We start from the raw sequence: 17705 nt of genomic DNA, 5'->3' as shown, positions 1-17705 counted from the left end.
CCAGAGGAGTTGACTCTCCACCCAAAGGGCTGTAAAAGGAGCATATCACTTGAACTCTTTCCATGTAAATCATCTCACATGTTCTTATAGCACATAAACCAATGTTCTGTGCTTTTAAGCATGCATAAAGAAAGTTTCAAGTCTCTTTCCAGCCATTTGGGAACCTTCACATTTTTCCTGTCAACAAGCACTACTTCAAGAGCCAAACAAGAAAAATCCTCTTCACAAAACAGTGTTGAGAATGTTTGTCACCATGACCCATGAAAAACTTGGAATGAATAACTTTACATGTGACTTACTTTTGTGGGAGATAAGGGCCCCTTAACAAACAACTTATCACTTTCTATTTTGCAGTTATTTCATCATGTAACAGGTACTATGAAAATAAATCCCATAATTATTGTAAGTATTCACGTTCTGTGACAATGAAATCCATGGGCCACCAGCTAACTTCTGTGTCCAGATTTTAGATATGGTGACTCTCATACCAGGTCATTCAAGCTCTCATAGTCAAAGCCTTCTCCATAATTCTCACCTCTGTGTCGTACTACAGCTATACAAACTTTAGTGGTTTTAGTAGCTGAGATTTAAGGCAACACATACATTTAATCTGCAACAAAACTCCAAAGTAGTTAGAGCTCAGTGAAGCTACATATAAGTTGTAGTTGCAGGTTCTGTAGCAAACATTCTATTTAATTCTCACCAAAAGCTTGTTTTTCAGATGTATCATTGACAGACTATATCTCTGCCATGCAGAAGTTATTATGGCAATAAGATAATGATTGCTGTTAAAAATCAGAATGTGTTCATTGTGAACAATAGATTTAAGGTCACTCATGTTTAAGAAGTCTTCATTAAATTCATAGTTTCTGAACCACAAATATTGTACATTTTTAACCTGCTTCCTCCTTTCTCCAGATGCTTTTCCTGGAGTTAAGTAATTTGATCTAATACTTTTTAAATAAAGGATTCATAGCAATTTCTAATCTCTACCTAGACAATTTTGCTTAAAGCACAGAGATAAAAGATGTGTTATTTGTTAAAAAAATGGTTTTATTAATGAAAGTAACAATTACTGTCATCAGTCTTTCCAGAATATCTTCTCTTTATGAGTTGATTCCAAGTGTCTTGCTTTCTGAAGTAGTTTAAACAGTGTAAGTGAACATACACTGCACAGCATTAATATTTAGGCAGCTGCTAGAATGTTTGTTTAAGTCATTATGGTTTTGTGGCAGTTGAGCCTTAATTGAGGTCCCAGCTGACTTGCAGCTTTTTAATGTAATAATGTTACACATGCATGGTGAAAAATGCAGTGCATTGCGCTATCTCTTTGCTATTTATGTCTGAACTAATTCTACACTTTTTTATTGCAGCAAGAAGCTTGCCTCAGTGAAAATCACACAACTGATCTTCAGTGTAGGGCAAAAACTGGAAGCCATCTAGCACCAGTCAATAAAAAGTATTGTATGGACTAATGACTAACCTGTAGGAGAGAAACTGCCACAGTCTTTAATGTCAGCATTATAAGGGACCCTCTGTTCAGAGAGTTCTGCAAAACAAGGACCTTATGCAGCCTCCAGGAGCAAAAGGGCTCAAGAACTCCTTTAGGCAAACAATGTGCTAAAGTTGTGTAATTGTATTCAAATACAACCCCCTTTCCAGGCAAGGCTGCTTCATGTTAAAGACAGTGTCTGTTAGATTGTCTTTACAATGAAAGTGGTATTTGAAGTACAATTATTCCAAATGAAATTTGCAGGATGTACATTATCAGACCATCAAGATTCTTTGTTTCTAATTTTATTTTCACTTTAAGTTTCATGAAATGCACGTTAACTTCTTTCAGCTCTTCAACAGTCATTCCTACATGGGAAATGTTGAGGTGAATTAAGTCTTCAAAGTGCACTCATGAAGGTTCAGATATTCTTTGTTCTAGAAACCTCAACGAATAACTATGTTGAGAACCAGGCCCCTGCTACGTCATTGTATTTCTGTCCTAAATCTCAGGGCTGAATACAAAACCAGTACTAACATTGTTCTTCCATTTTCCAGTCATGCTAATCTTCCCCAAACTCCTTGCAGTTCTGCTTTTAGTGATTTTAGCTATTTTCCTGTATTATTTATTACCTCTATTATATATTGTCTCTGCACAAACTCTGAAATGCCTAGACCGAGAATAACCATCCTTTATGATGCAGTGAGCTTTCTCCTATAAACTTTACATGCTCAAGTGCCACAAGACACAGGTAATAAAGCTCTCTTGGGAACAAGGACGGGCAGCTATAGTAATAATACAAAGGAGGAAAATTCTGGTTGCTTTTCCACAATCTCTCTGAAGTGGGACTGGTCAGGCAGCTGAAACCAAAGAAGAAATTATCTCAAACCTGCAGGTGTCACAGTAGATTATGAAATTCAAGTGTACTAAACAACTAGACATCTATAAACAGCTTGAAGCACCAAAATTACCACTTGTGGAGCACAGCTTACGTAGTACAACATTTATTTACACACCTGTTTCTTCACTATCATTCTACTTTAATTGTATAATTTGTTACTGGCGAGTTCCTGGAGTTCTGTAGTTCAGTGTACAACAAAGAGTACCTTTTCAAGAGCCAGTAAAGTACTTCCAAGAGAAGTAACAACTATTCTAAAACTGGCATTTTAACCAAGCGATTTTGCATTATTGTATATACAACCAACTAGATTCACCTAAGAGAGTAAAAGCTAGTCGTTGCGTTGACTACTTGCCCATTGTAATTACAGCAAAGATCAGCTTGTTGATGAAAAAGTAATAATGCCATTTTTAAGTGTACTGGGAAGGGAGTAGTACAAGTACGTATTTAAAGATGTGTGGCTGGAAAAAACAATAATTATTTTTAAAAAATGAGAATTACATTTTTGCATAAAATAGGCAATTTTTTACATCTTTAGAAATGAGCACTCAATTTTTATTCCCTTCATTAGTAAATGAGAACAGTATCTCCACGTTGCAAGCCAAAAAAATCACTAAGACAAATGGTTTAAGCCCAGTATAACACCAGTCGCTTTAAATTTGCACTAATTATAAAGAAAGTCTACCATTCACCTGTCTTAAAAACCCAAGAAAAAAATGTTAAAGTACTCTCTACTTGGATTGCCTCTTATGAATTACTGGCTTCCTTGCTTGCTTTCTAAACAACCATCTACATTAACACAGATGTTGTTACCTGCTTGCATTGCTACTGAATTAGCAAGATCAAAGAACATTATATAAATAAACAGTATTCCTGACATCTTTAGTTATTAAGTGCTGTAATTGCTGTAGAAAGTATTCCACCCCCTTTAGTTCATCTCACAGACAAATGTTCCATTATAAAGAGCTCTTGCTGCTTTCTTTTCAGTGTTCTTTTAAACACTTTAATCATTATGAAATCTAATTGAAAAATAAAGGGGGAGGGGGGAAGGGGGTGTGCAGGGAGGGTGGTTTTGTTGTGTTCTGTGGTTTGTTTGTTATTTTTTAATCTTGGATTGCCTAATCTGAATTGTTTGGAGGCCAAGCTTTATTTCTGTCATAAAACATCAAGTTCAAATTGCACTGATGTTTTAATGCACTAGGTGGCATAATGATATTCACATTAGAGCAGATTAAATGCTTCACCACCACCCAGGATTTAGCTGGATAACAGAAGCTGCCCTTTCTGCCAGACAAGAAGTTCTTTCTTATTCTTTGGAAAAGTCCTTCAAATTGTGAAAGGGAAAGATGACAATATATAAATTATATCATGTAAAGATGACAATATATAAATAAAAATAAAATTAAATTTTAAAAAAGGTACTTGTGACATCAAAATACTGGTTGTCTGTTCCATGCACTTTCCAATAGTTTCTTTATGGTCAGAATATCTTATTGTTTCTCAATAGATATACAAGAAGAGTAAAAAGAGTACAGAGAAGAGGAAAACTCCCATTTACTATCCTTCCTCAGCTCTATAAACTGTCAAACCTGTGATGCCACCAGCTGAAAGACTATTTGGAGATTATTTACCATGACAGTTACCTGTGTTGTTTAACTTCCATTAGCATTTAGAGGGACATTAACCTCCTTGCAGGGAAAATTTGTTTCTTTTGATATATGAAATATCCCATTCTGCCCCACCAGAAACTCAGGCATGTACCGGACCCATGGAACATATGGATCCTCAGCAACAAAATTTTAGGCAAAGAGGTTAGCAAAGTAGTAACAAAATACTCCCATCAGACTTGTCCTGTTCAGGTGAGTAGGATTAACATCCCACCCCTCATATTGCAGACTTAGGTTTTGCAAAGATGTGATTTAAGAATTGAAGGTCTAGCTGAACTGAACTACTGAAAGCAGTGGTAGGAATTTTAGTTAATGATCCTTTAAACCCTACTCCAATCCTGATTATGACAAAGTTTACCGTGAGCAATTTTACTTGTGACTAACATTAAAGTAAATCAATTACATATGAGCTTGACAGTTATCACTTTTTCTATGACTCCTGTTTCATCAGCTTTGATATGGACCACATTAAATGCATGTTGATGCTGCCAGGAATTGGACCAGGTGAGTTGGATCACTCTTTTCCAATTCTAACTCTTAATCCTACTATTATAATGGACATAATGAAAGATCCTTCTAGACTGATTCTGGTGTCAGTCTGGACCAGCATTATGTCAAAAAAAAATTTAAGTCATCTTCATTTACTGTAAGCTCAGAGACTTATTTTTTGCTGCAGATGTTGTGTCACGGTTTGCTTGAATTCTGGACAGTAAATTACAGAATACTTCAATGTAAAGTGGCAGTGAAATCATTTATCATTAACTTGAAGAGGCCATTATTCAGCTGTAGAAGATGACTGTTTTATGAATACAAGGGATGAGATCATGATTTAGTGACCAGAAGTATTCATTTTCCAAAACACAGCAGTATGTGGCGAAAGTGAGAAAGGAATGGGGTCTAAGAAGATGATACAATTTTATCTGGATAATACTTTGATGTTTGCTGTCCCAGTTACAATTAGCTTTTTTGAGACTTGCTGCTAATTAGTTAATAGAAAGATGTTTGCTAACTGCTGTAGCCATTTTAGCTATTCCTGTGCGATTACAACTCTGGCAAATCACTGCAATTCCACAAGCAGGTGCCCTACTTGAGCATCAGGAAAGGATTTAAAGAGGTATAAAGTTTTCTGTCTTTTAAGGTTTATTTAAAATATTGGAGTTTCTTAAAAAAAATCAGAAAAAACAATTTGGTGTAGTCACTAACGTTTACCTGGTTTGTGAAGATTATCCCCACTTAGAAAGCTTAATTGTGCAAAAAACTGATTAGGATAATGTCATTACTGTAACTAATTTTGTAAAGACTGGAGATGGTTCAGCACAGAAAAACTGAGCACATTGTGGAACACAGTATCAGACACCACCAAGCTATCAATTCCTAGAACTGATTAAAGACAGGACTTCTCTGTTTTATGATGCAGTCAGCAAAGAGTTCCAAAGTGCCTACCTTTTCCAGCTGGTGCATCCCTTCCTCTACACAGCAAACCGATGCCAGTGTTCTCAACGTCTGGGGATAAAGGCACCTGAAACAATCCTGGCGACAAATCTTAAAAAGAGCAACTACACCTCCTTCCTGCAGAGGAAAAACAAAACCAGAAAAGCAGCACTGAATATTTATCTAGTATTAAAACAAGATGGGGATGGGGATCAGATTCCTGTAGTAATTTATCCAAATTAGCTATCATTACAGCACCAACAAAGAGGATGTTAAGCTCACATAGAGAACTCAAGTTGATTAATGCTTATACACTAAGCAATGAAAAAGTAATATAGCCTCAGTGGGAGGTGTGCTTAAGCGATTGACTTTTACCAATTACAAGCACAATTAAAGTAAACCTGACATTCATGCAAAAATTACAAAGAATTATCAATAAGCAGCAATTAAAATGACGCTTAAGTGATAGTACAACCATATGCTATTAGTTTATATTAGCATATTAGCATATTAGCATAGTTTTTAGCATATATTTCACATTCCACTACTTTTCTAAACTGCATACAATATTTACTTAATGATAAAATATGACAGAGAAGCTCATATGGTTGAAGAGCTACTGAAAATAAGGTCAATATAGGTGTTCCTATACAGTACTATACAGTTACAATCTATATCTTCCCACTGTAACACATAAAATTGGGACTCCTAAACTTTTTTCTTTAACTATGACAATCATGACAAAGACTTGAGCATATATACATCCATAAAGTAGCTGTCCTTAATCATTTTCAACACGGGTTGTAAATATATATGTTAATAAAGTTCACAATAAATAGAAAGATACCATTACATACAGACAATATGAGCACTTTATGTGCTATTTGGTTGAGTTTTTTATTGTTCATTTCAGAATGTTATGCCATCAGGTAGACTACAGATGCTTTATATTATGTAAAAAAACATATAATGAAGAGGAAAGAATTAAAAAAATAATGATAGATGAAAGAACTCAGACTAAAATATTAGGATGAGAGTAGTAAATTAAAAAGTTGAAATCATGGACCAAGTGTAATATATACCCTTCTTTTTAAGTCTGTTTCATTAGCCTCTATAAAAGTGTTTTTCAGATTCACAGAAATAATCTTTTTCTCCTCAATCACTTGTGATATTTGAGAACTCAACAGGACATACCAATATAAAATCTCTGGACTCCAACCTAGATTCCATTCACTTTTCAGAATTCTACTACATTTTTGGGGCAACAATACAGTAAAAAATAACAGAGCAAGCACAGTAATCTGTTCAGTTTAACAAAAAGTTATGCCAATTTATATGAAAATTAGAATTAGACAAAATTAATACCTCAATACATTTTTAAGATAGGTATTTTATATTATGTCTTTGCACACTTACACACAATTTCTATGACATCAGTGAAAGCAGTAGGCTTACTGAGGTTTGCTCAGAGTAGAATTTATTTCTGGAACTGTAAGAAGTGCACATGTGTCTCTATAGTGCTATATATAGCCTACCACAGAAAGACATTTCTCAGCCTTTAAAATAAGAGACAGTACACTAGCAAAATAAATACATAAATAAAAGTTTGTTGTTTTTTTCTTCCACAAAAGAATATTGATGTTTCACTCAAGCAGTAATTATCTATGAAAAATACAGAAAATCGGCTATTACAGTGTTGTCCCCAAATCTAAAGTAACTGGAGATTTTATTTATTCTCAGTTTCAAAGTCCCCACAGATCAATGGAATCAGATTATCCAATACTCTGCTTTGGTAGTAATAAGCAGAAGTTAATGTACAACACTAGTAATGCTCAAGTGATGTTGGCACATTTGCGTCAAGATTTCTGTATGACAAATGATGATCTGCTTTTGCCTCTGATAGACAGGAAGTGATTTATTACTGCGTTTGTCAGTAGTAGATCTAAACTGTTTATTTTGTGCCCTATGTGCCATTACCAAGCTGTAAAATACTCATCATGAGCAATGAACCTAGAGAGCTAAGTATGGAATATGGAGAAAATACCAACTCTGATTCTCTGGCTTGTCAAAAACACTCCCTTCACTGGGATCTCTGCATTCCTCAGGACTTATTCACCTTTTTCAAGATTTGTCCCCTATATTTTCTGCAATGATGACAAAACTATTCCTTCTGACAGGGCTACATGAATCAGTCAAATGGGTAAACAGTACTAATCAGACAAAGAAACATAAGAGCACCGAGCTTTGCTTGTTTTGGAGATTAACTTGTTCCTTTCCAAAAGCTATCAAGGTGTGTAAGCATGCTTTTATTTATCCTTTACAGAGTATTTGGCATTTCCAAATTTTGACCAAATGACAGATTTACAGCTCTTGGTGTAACTCAAGTTTCATCTGGGACAGGCTTCACATACTCTGTGAAGCAGTATCTGAAAGAGAAGTGGGAGAAATGGCATCCAACTCTAAACCATAATACTTTTCAGCTTTAATCTGAAATGATTCAAAGTATAATAAATACTCATCAAGCCTTTCCTCATGATGGAGGACAATATTTATAATAAGCTTGAAAGATGATCTCCAATGAAATCTTCATAGTAACTATTTTCTAGAAAAGGAAGTGACATAAAAGACTGCTAAAATATATTAGAAGCTTCTCATACGAAGTGAATTCCTGCATATCCATATGCAACTCAAATAGTCAAACATTCTCCAAAGAAGGGTGTTATAAGCAGGCATGATTATTGTCATTATCTTCATTTTTGCCTCTTTTAGGAGGTTATTATTGCAGCATCCAGTTCAATATTAGACTCTAATTGTCATCTGTGAAATGGATTTCTTTACAAAGACTTTTTTTCATCCCTATATGTCCCAGTGTTTACTTATTGCAACTCTGGAACTGATTTTTACTCTCTTCTTGTTGTTACAAAGAGAAATCAATTTAGAACTAGTCTACATCAAGTCATGTTAATTTTCATCAACTGTTCAAGTCTACTAAAAAAATTATGATTTCTGGGTTTTAGTATCTTCTTATGCTCTCAGAAAATGAAGGTAGGGTTTTAACATCCAAGACTAATTTGTATATTAATTAATATGAAAGATCCTAGGATCAAAACCTAGTAGATATAATGTAATAAAAAATACTTTTGTGACTAAATCCCTGCAATGCTACCCAGGAAAATGATACAGCAACTTAGTCACATTGTGTGCTGCTTAAGTATGTGTTGTAAGCCTTAACAGAGAAGTATTTTAGCAATATTTGATACCAACAGTAGGAAACTGAACTGCAGACAAAAGCTTAAAACTTTTCCCCAGTAGCTGCAACAAATGCTCTACTTGATTCTTTCCTCCTATTCTCTTTTTGCTTTTAAAATTATCTAAATTGGTGGAGTTTTCATTATGCTGCCACCAATGTAGTTGGTTGCAGACAAACACCACATTTGGGTTCAAAACTCACACCTCCACATTGGTTATCCTATTAGCTCAGAATTCACCCTTTTTATTAGTGCTATTATTTAGGCTTTCTCCCTGCATTTCTTATCTCACCATTGCTACTATTAATTTGTGTTAGGGAACTTAGTCTTCATAGTTCTGACAGCTCGTGAGAGAAACTAGCTGGCTGCCAGGGTGAGTCAGCAACATGACTTTCACAGAAGAAAAAAAAGGAGAAAAGAGAATGCCTCCAAATAGAATAAAATTATAGACTACTCTTCAGCATAAGGGAAGCCTTATAAGCCTTCTTAAATTTTGTTAAGGTACTAGCAAGGAATGAGAAGGGAGGAGAGAGAACACTGAACCCCTTACCAAAATGTAAAGTGAGAAACTAGTTCCTACAATATTGTAGCTTTGCAATATTATCATGGTTCTTTTTTTGCATGTCTGAGATTTTTGTGTGGTTTAGAGCTGTCATTTATAACATGGGACAGGAAAAAAGCTGACAACAGTGATCCACAAGATCATGCATTGTCAAAGACATCATTGTAGGAACCTCAAGGTTATGTGAAGAAACTTGTTCAGTTTTGCATTTACTGTAAATGAATATTCTGTTTCTCTGACTAGATTTTACCAAAGATAAAATAACTCTGAAGGGAACTTCTGTACCTGTGGGAGGTTTTGTGATCTTTGTGAAATCTGAACCTATTCTCACGATCTTAATGAGTGGGGCAGTTCCAGACTTCTCCCCTTCCATCATCCTGTACTTCCACTGTCTTAGCTAATTACCCTAGTGACTGAATTCAAAGTTCTGGTCTGTTAAAAGTCCTCAGCCACCTAGATCACTGATGCAGGTAACTGGGGCAATACAGAGGATGAAAGATGATGATGATTTGAGACAAATGTATTTCACTGAGGAAACAGAGGACAGGTGGTGCAATCACCGTTGTAATTTGGCAACCAAACACCACTTAAGGTTCTTTGCTTAAGGGGATGCATTTCACCACTTGTAAATCTGCCACACATCCAGGTCTTAGTTGTAAATTAATTTAGTGATTTATGGAAGGTCAAACCTCACTTCTGCCAAATGAAATTGTTACAGAAGTCACACAATGATAAAAAGCACAAGACCAATTTTCCTCAATTTGTTAGTTCTGCACTTCCTCAATACTCAACATTTTAACTGTTTTTGAATACCACTGAGTGGAGCTCAAATACCAATTTAGAAAAAATTAAGCTTCTCATGTTGTCACCAGGATCCACTACACATTTCTGAATCTAGCTCATTCACAGCCTTCAAAACAGTGATAGCATTTACAGTGCCAATATTCATCTAAAGGCAGATCAGAAGTAAAATGAATTAAATGTAGCTATTCAGCCTCATCTCTGATCAGGATAAGGGACTGGCACACTATTCCACAAGCAGAAGTTCAGGAAAAGAGGCTTTCTTCTTTCTATATACACTGCAGTAGTGATTATCATGTTCTCAATCTCACCTGGTGCCCTGCCTTTCCCACTTTTTCAAGATCCAACTGTAAAGGTGCAAACACTTCAGGGATTGCCACTATCATTGATCCTGGCATGAATTATTTGTTTATACCAAAAGTTAGAATCAACTGCTCCATAAACGAATATACACATTGCTGGAAGTAACTGTAATGAGGTCTCTCTGTAAAAGAAAACTAATGGATACAAAGTATTTCTAAAAGTACATCTTTAGTAATATCTCTAACCTTCTCTGTACACACAGCTGAAGAGGACTTGCTCTTTCTCTGTGTAGTCAGCCATATGTATGGCCAATTGTAAAGTTTCTCTCCACTTATGTGACTGGAATTTAAAAAGTACTGTCTGGAAGACAAAAAAAAATGCCCAAAGATGCTGAAAGGTGTGGTAATACCTCAGGTGGCGCAAAGACAACCACAATTAACTCAATGTCCAGAAGTATGTTGAAGTTTACCATCCTGCTGCAGTTGCTTACACAGGCATTGAGATTTGTTAAAGATTTAGAGAGTTGCAGCCCTTTTTTTTTTTAATCTAATAGGATAATTATGGTAATAAATGCCACAGCAGCAAAGGAAGAAAAAGTTTTTCAGAGTAAATTTTGTTCTTTTACCTGGATTATTTGTCTCTTGAAATACAGAATTTCATCTCATACTGTAAATTACAAAACTCACAACCACTACGATGTTAAGTAGAATAACTCACTTGTATTACTAGTTTACTTTTGATTAGTCCGTATATGCCCTTACCTTAGCTATGATACGGCACAGATGAGCACCTTCTTGGGTAAGGCTGAATAAACTACTAATCGCCGATGCAGTGATGTACATACTATCTGATAGTTCTATTTGCCTCAGCAGGTTCTGTGTGACAGAGAATTAAATAAACATGATTCACTTTTAGTGAAAACAATTAGTGTTGTAGTTTAAAAGTAAGATGTAGCAGAAAGTCTAGTTCATTTAGACCATATCATTTTGCCTCTCACCCAGAGAAAGGAAAAGGAAAAAAACCTCAAACCCTATGGTCAGGAGTCAGACTGATAACACTGTAATGCATTTTAGCATTGCATTTGAATTGATATAACCAAGAATAGTGGTATTTACAAATAAATATGAATAGAGTAAGAAAATAGGGGGTATGTGTGAGAACATTTAATAAAGAACTCTTCAGCTACTTGAGCAAGTTATTAATGGGTATGTCCTAGAATTGAACTAAAATCTTCAGAAGGCAACGGATTCTCTTAGTGTAGAAGTGTATCACAAAGTGATATATACAATAATATAATTTATTTTCCAATGTATGGAATAAGTTAAATATTTTTATATTTGTAAATAGTTATCTTGCTTTTGTATGTATGCCATTGTAACTCCACAGAAAAGCACAGCGGTCAAGAATATGAAGCTTATTTGATTTTTCTCTTTCTGAGAGTACATACAATCATTAGAGGAAGAATTTATAATATTTACCAGGAGAAAGAAGGTAAACATTTTTATGTTTAATCCAATTTTGAAAGAAGTGCAAGGGAGTGTCTCATATGTTACACTGTTATTTATACAAAATTCAATTACCTTCCCCTTTAGAGGCTGTATTCTTCCAACTTTAGCATTAGAAAAATGTTCCATAAAAGACATGACTTATCAATTCACATGTTGATATGAACCTTTTCTGAATAGAATCCTGACACGCCAATTAATTAAAAAAAGCTCTCGAGTACAAAATTTAAGCTGAGAGTTCTGGCCTCACATGCAGGCACCTGGTCTGTTCCAGAGCAGCAAACTACCTGCAGACACATGCTTCTTAGCATGTGGGCATGCAGCTTGACTGAATGGCTCAGAAAACTGTTCTTCAAAATGTTCTCATTAATGACCTCTAATTTAAGTCTTTTGCCAAACAAATACACATGAGATGATGCAGAGTAATTACAGGTGTACCAGTAGGTGCCAAAGTGCCCAAAGTCAGAAATGTTAGCAATGAAGAACTGCTTTTCAGATCAAAACAACCACAACCTAATCACTGATATGGAATATGCAAAATTATATACACACTTCAACTCATATGCAGCATTTCATGTAGTTCTCATAAATCCTAACCAAAAGCATTAATAAGTAGCTTGTTAGTTTGACTATAATTCTGCAAGTGCATGCCGGAGGTTCTCACTTTTAGTAATAACCTTTTAAAACTACAAGGACTTTTAAACAACCACAACATTTTGCTATCTTAATGCATCAAGGTACGTTAGAACTGAAGCAGTACTATGCATTAATTTTAGTTTATCATCACAATGAATATTATGTAATTATTTCCTCTTCAGTAAGACTCCTATTTCCTCTTTTTATACAGAGACAACATAAAATTTCAGCATAGCATCAGTTCTAAAATATGGAGAAATTGAGCATAGTTACTTTGGGGGATTTATGAGCAAGATTAGAGGTTGCAAAGGGATTTCTAATGAGAACTCAAGAAAGAAACCAGTGTAAGACTGTAGATTGGTCAAACTTGTGAGTTGCTACTATTTCAAGAATGGACAAATGGACAGCATTTCATGCATTTGTAGGTTAATTACTCAGCATATTTATGTACTTAAATCACCACCAGAAACTGTACATCATGACTGCAGTGATACAGGACTGTTTTCCTGAAGCTTACACACAAAACCTGTACCCAACAGTTAGGCTCTAGGAAGTAGTAATATAAGGCATGCACTAGTTAAAACGTGTGCTGTGAAAGTATACTTGCTATATGTACATCTACTAAGAAGTTAGGCTTTTAATGAGAATCAGTAAGAGCAGGAGAGATTTTTTTCAAGGTTTCTATAAAAAAGTAGTGTCTGCATAGAAAGAAGAGGAAGTGTGTCCAAAGGTCTTATTAACAAGACATTGTCCAGAAATTAGATGCCTTGCATTGAAGGCGACCCACCAGGAAAAGTAAGTAACAATAAACCGCATGATCACTTTGTTTGGAATTAGAGGTTATTGGAGAATCTGAGAATACAAACACCTAAATCCATTTGCAAGCTATTTGTATTACTGTTACGTTTGCTGAAAATTGTGAGCTATAATTCTGATTCTAGTCTTAATGGATACTTTCCCGTCAAGATGTGACACTTTTTGAATACTTCTTTTCTTTTTTTTTTTACTAAAAGCTAACCTGTGCCTCATGTGTTAACAACAGCTCTATCAACTGGCCAAAATACTGAGCAACAGTAGTGAGCGTTTCATTAATACAAGACTTGATGGACTTCAGTATCTGTTCATCTTCAGTTTGTATGCACCTGAAAAGCAAGAGAAAGGAAATGGATGAAGGCAAAAAAAATGCCACAGTCAATTATGTTTTTATCAAGCTGAGCTCTATGTTAATAATTAGGATATAATGAGATTTCAACTGTTCATGAGGACACTGTCTTTGTGACATTATATGAGACTTCAATCAAAGCTTTGTCTACAAATAGCAAGTATACCAAAGACAACAGTGGATATAAATTAATAATTTGGGGATCACAATTTATTTCACAGACTGCAGGCCAATTTTTTGCCACAAATGCTGTGCGTATATACTGGTGTAATTCTGCTATTTTCCACCTATGCTAGTAGTTACAGCCACTCTATGATACCTGCATTTCAACTGAAGCTGTATATATCCATTTTTCATGATGAAAGAAGTGCTTTCAATAATTTTCATTTCTTTACTTCTTTGCCATAGTTTAACGTAGCAGGATAAGGACCCAAAATGGATGTGTGTCCAGGTAAGTAAAGTCCATTTAAATATAAACACCATATTCAAAAGTCAAATTTGTCTTTCTATGTGGAAAGATTACATACAGCAGCTTTATAGTGTTAGTATAACTATTCTGTAACCAGTGATACTTGGCTATAACCAAATGAGATAAAGATGGGAAACTTATACAATTCAAATTAAATAACTTGCACTTCCTCACAGAAATGCATTCATTTGAATTGTCAAAACATTTTCCACCTAGGCAGGCCACTGTAACGGAAGATACAGTTTGATCAGGTTCTCCACCTACACAGTAGATTCATTTTTAAGCTTTACCTGTCTTTCACTCACCTATATGAACTTTTTATCAAACAGACAAGGAGGGAGAGGTCTGATATGGGGCAAATACAGATCAGAGCACTTATTAAGTCAGTGTGCCTCATTGTAGTATATAAAAGTAACATCTGATCTGTGTGGGTTTGGCAAAAACTAGTAATGCTCAAGAAATGTTCTTTCCTGATAATTAGATGTTATCTCTCCCCCTGATAATCTCCCAAGCAGAATGACTTGCACAGTGTTTAAAGTAAATCAAAAAAGACTGAACTGTGCTGGAGGAAAGAGGATAACTTATGTTAGGCAGAGGAAATATCATGAGAAGAATTATAAAGCAATTCTTATTTTCCGGTCTCAGCCTTCTGGAGTGCACAGAGATGAGTAAACCTACAACTCCAATTTAAAGGAATGTGCATGTATTTCAGTTTGATTTACTAATACATGCATATGTGCATACTGGAACATGCACTATGATAGTCTTGCAATGTAAGTTTTTACACCATCTGAAATCTTGGCTCCACAGAATTTCAAGGGAACTTTGTCACTGATATCATTAGAGCCAGACACTCTCTGATGTCTAAAAGCCCTGAAAAAATGCATTTGCACGCAGCTGTGTCTATGCCAGATTCTTTGCGCAACAGCACATCCCATCTTTCATTAGGATGCAGTTTAGATAAAAGTAACTCACTTCACCAACCAAAGGCTACCATTTAAAAAGCCTTTCACAGCTTCAGCGGTCTAGTTCAAACATTTGAGGGTGTTAGTGGACTTGTATTTCTCATTAGAAATCCTACAACATAACAAAATTAGTATTTGAACTAGAAAGTTTATATTACCTTTCTGTGAATGCTGTAAATTCCGAACACTTGTCTAATAAAAGTTTTTCAAACTGCAGAGAGAGAAAGACAAAGTGGTTTTAAAGCAATACCCATGCACACATCTGCTTTTTAAATAAATAAGGCTTGTTTATGATAGATGAAAACCCTCCAGGAACATATTTCATATACAGACATCCTTTTTCTACTTTTCTGAATAAAACAAATAGTGATAAAAGTGAAATTAACAAAACCAAACAAACAAAAAAGGATTTTCTACATAGTAAATGCAAAGAAACTCACAGATGGGGGCTCTAATTACTTTAGTTCAGTAGTCCTCAAAACCAAAACTTTTTTCAACACTATTAACATTCAGAATCAGGCCTATAAGATCCAAAATGAGTTAAGAGTGTTTCCACTGCTGAAAAGCGATTAGAAAGTCTTAAACAAGGGACCGATATTGGTATGTAAAGATTTCTTGCAGATTAAAGTAAGTTTTACTTGTTATAAATAAATAGATACATAGACAGATAAAATAACATACAGGGCAAACATGACATCAGGTAAGGCATCCTACCTGGTGCATTTCTTCTGAAGAATTCTTGGTGAACATATTGTATTCATTTATCATTGAACGCACATGGCAGTTGACTCTCACTGTCATGCTGTGGACTCTTTGCCATCTATTTTTCTCCAGCTTTTGAGAAATCCTGGTCAGCTCTGTGCTTATGATCCAAGCTCTTTTTAATAGCAGCTGCAAGTTATCACATGTATTATATTGAGAGGAAAGCATAAATTCATTTTGTTCATCCTTCTCAATGCTGATTGGTTTGGACTGGAGAATACACATGCATTCACAGTCTGTCATCAATTTCAAATCCTCCATCCATCTCTGAACAGAGTCCACCTGAATTAAATGCATGCTAGAAGGCAGAGAAAGAGAAGGAAGAACAAGGTAAAACAAAATAACCTTAAAATAACTACCAGCAATACCATAAAGTTGCATCCTACCAGGTTGCAATTGATTGACAAAAGACAGCTAATTGAGCAAACAATTTGCTTGTTGTAACAGAGCAACACACTTAGTTTTCTATGCCAAACACAAGTTTTGATATTCTAATCACCCTTACACCACATATTCCACTATAAAATCACTTGTGAAAATCCGCAGAGATTAGAGATAAGTAAACAAAAGTTTAGACTACACTTCTAGGGGAAATGTTTCTTGTACATTCAGAGTTTGATACGATGATGAGTGAGCAAAGCTATAGGTGTGGTTGATAGTTATGTATGGGCACTGTGCGGTCAGGTATTTTTATACTTTGCCTATTATGCACAACAGAGAAAATTTTACCTTGCAGCATCTCTCCAGAGCCCTTCCACTCACACTGGCCCAGCCAAACCAAGACAGTGAATGTTAGCTGGCAACAATATCTGTTTCTGCCTTATCATAATCCCTTAAACCTGAGCTGCATTTTACTTTCCAACCTAGTCCTTTACCTTCCCACTTATTTTTCACTGCTCTCTGAACAATTTGCCCATCTGACTTCCAAAACATCATTTTGCTCTGCAGCAAATATGATGTGAACCAGTGAGGCTGAAAAACCCTTAATGAGTATATTCTGACACAGGGGCAATGGGCTTGCATTTTGTACCTTCCAGATAATAAAAAGTGGTACCCAAGAGCAGCGGTACTGAGTTGTTCTGAGCTCAACTTTGTGAGAAATCCCAAGTTCCCCAGAGCCTTGAGTTAGAGTTGCCCAAATTTTTTTCTTATAGTGAGGTGCTCAGATCCTAATAAAAAAATCAACTGAATTCTCACCCCAACTATACACACATACAGGGCCAGGTTTTATTAAACATGACTAGTGTTATTAATGTTGTATCTAACGGTATATAAAGGTCAGGTATAGGATCCTGTGTCAGACAGAGTTGACACAACTGCGTTTATCCTTATCTACCTTGTCTTTGCAGACACACTATGGTTTCTACTTTAATTTAGCTCAGGGAATTTCCTAGTGGCAGCACCCTGATCCCTTTGACCCTGGACATTTGCTCCCTCTAAGGCCTGCTTGGCCCATTTCTGCCTCCTGCAGTCTCTCAGACAACCTGCACAAAATGTAGGCTCCCCATCTCGTATTTTGACTCTCTCCTACCACACCTACCAGCAGACGTCTGTTTCCCTTCGGATAAGGGAGCTCCTCAAGGAAGGAGCATCACCTCTGCCAAAGGATCCCATTTACATAGAGCTAAGGAGAAAAGACAAGTTATTGTTAAAAAGCCATCATGTATATCAAAACTCTTTAAATTTTCCTTAATGCGAAAGCTTAAAGTAGTATCAATTATTGTTGCTGAAATTAACCATGGTTGCAATGGTAATGACTGACTTTATCAATATCTGTCCCTCAGTGGACTCATTCTATCTCCTC

General features: G+C 35.6%; 1 protein-coding gene across 1 annotated transcript in view; it reads right to left on the bottom strand.

Annotated features, from left to right (window-relative positions):
* Positions 1-17705, bottom strand: part of INSC (INSC spindle orientation adaptor protein) — an 89690-nt gene that overhangs the window by 45178 nt on the left and 26807 nt on the right. The window contains exons 2-6 of the mRNA XM_005153267.2: positions 15854-16199; positions 15298-15350; positions 13562-13685; positions 11164-11277; positions 5501-5626 (exon numbers count right to left, since the gene is read on the bottom strand). Coding sequence (XP_005153324.1) covers positions 5501-5626; positions 11164-11277; positions 13562-13685; positions 15298-15350; positions 15854-16199 — 763 coding nt within the window. The remainder of the gene's footprint in view (positions 1-5500; positions 5627-11163; positions 11278-13561; positions 13686-15297; positions 15351-15853; positions 16200-17705) is intronic.

This window comes from Melopsittacus undulatus, chromosome 4, assembly GCF_012275295.1.
Source record: "Melopsittacus undulatus isolate bMelUnd1 chromosome 4, bMelUnd1.mat.Z, whole genome shotgun sequence".
Classification (NCBI taxonomy): domain Eukaryota; kingdom Metazoa; phylum Chordata; class Aves; order Psittaciformes; family Psittaculidae; genus Melopsittacus; species Melopsittacus undulatus.
The sequence above is the reverse complement of the archived record's forward strand: the minus strand, read 5'-3'. Positions and strand labels throughout refer to the sequence as shown.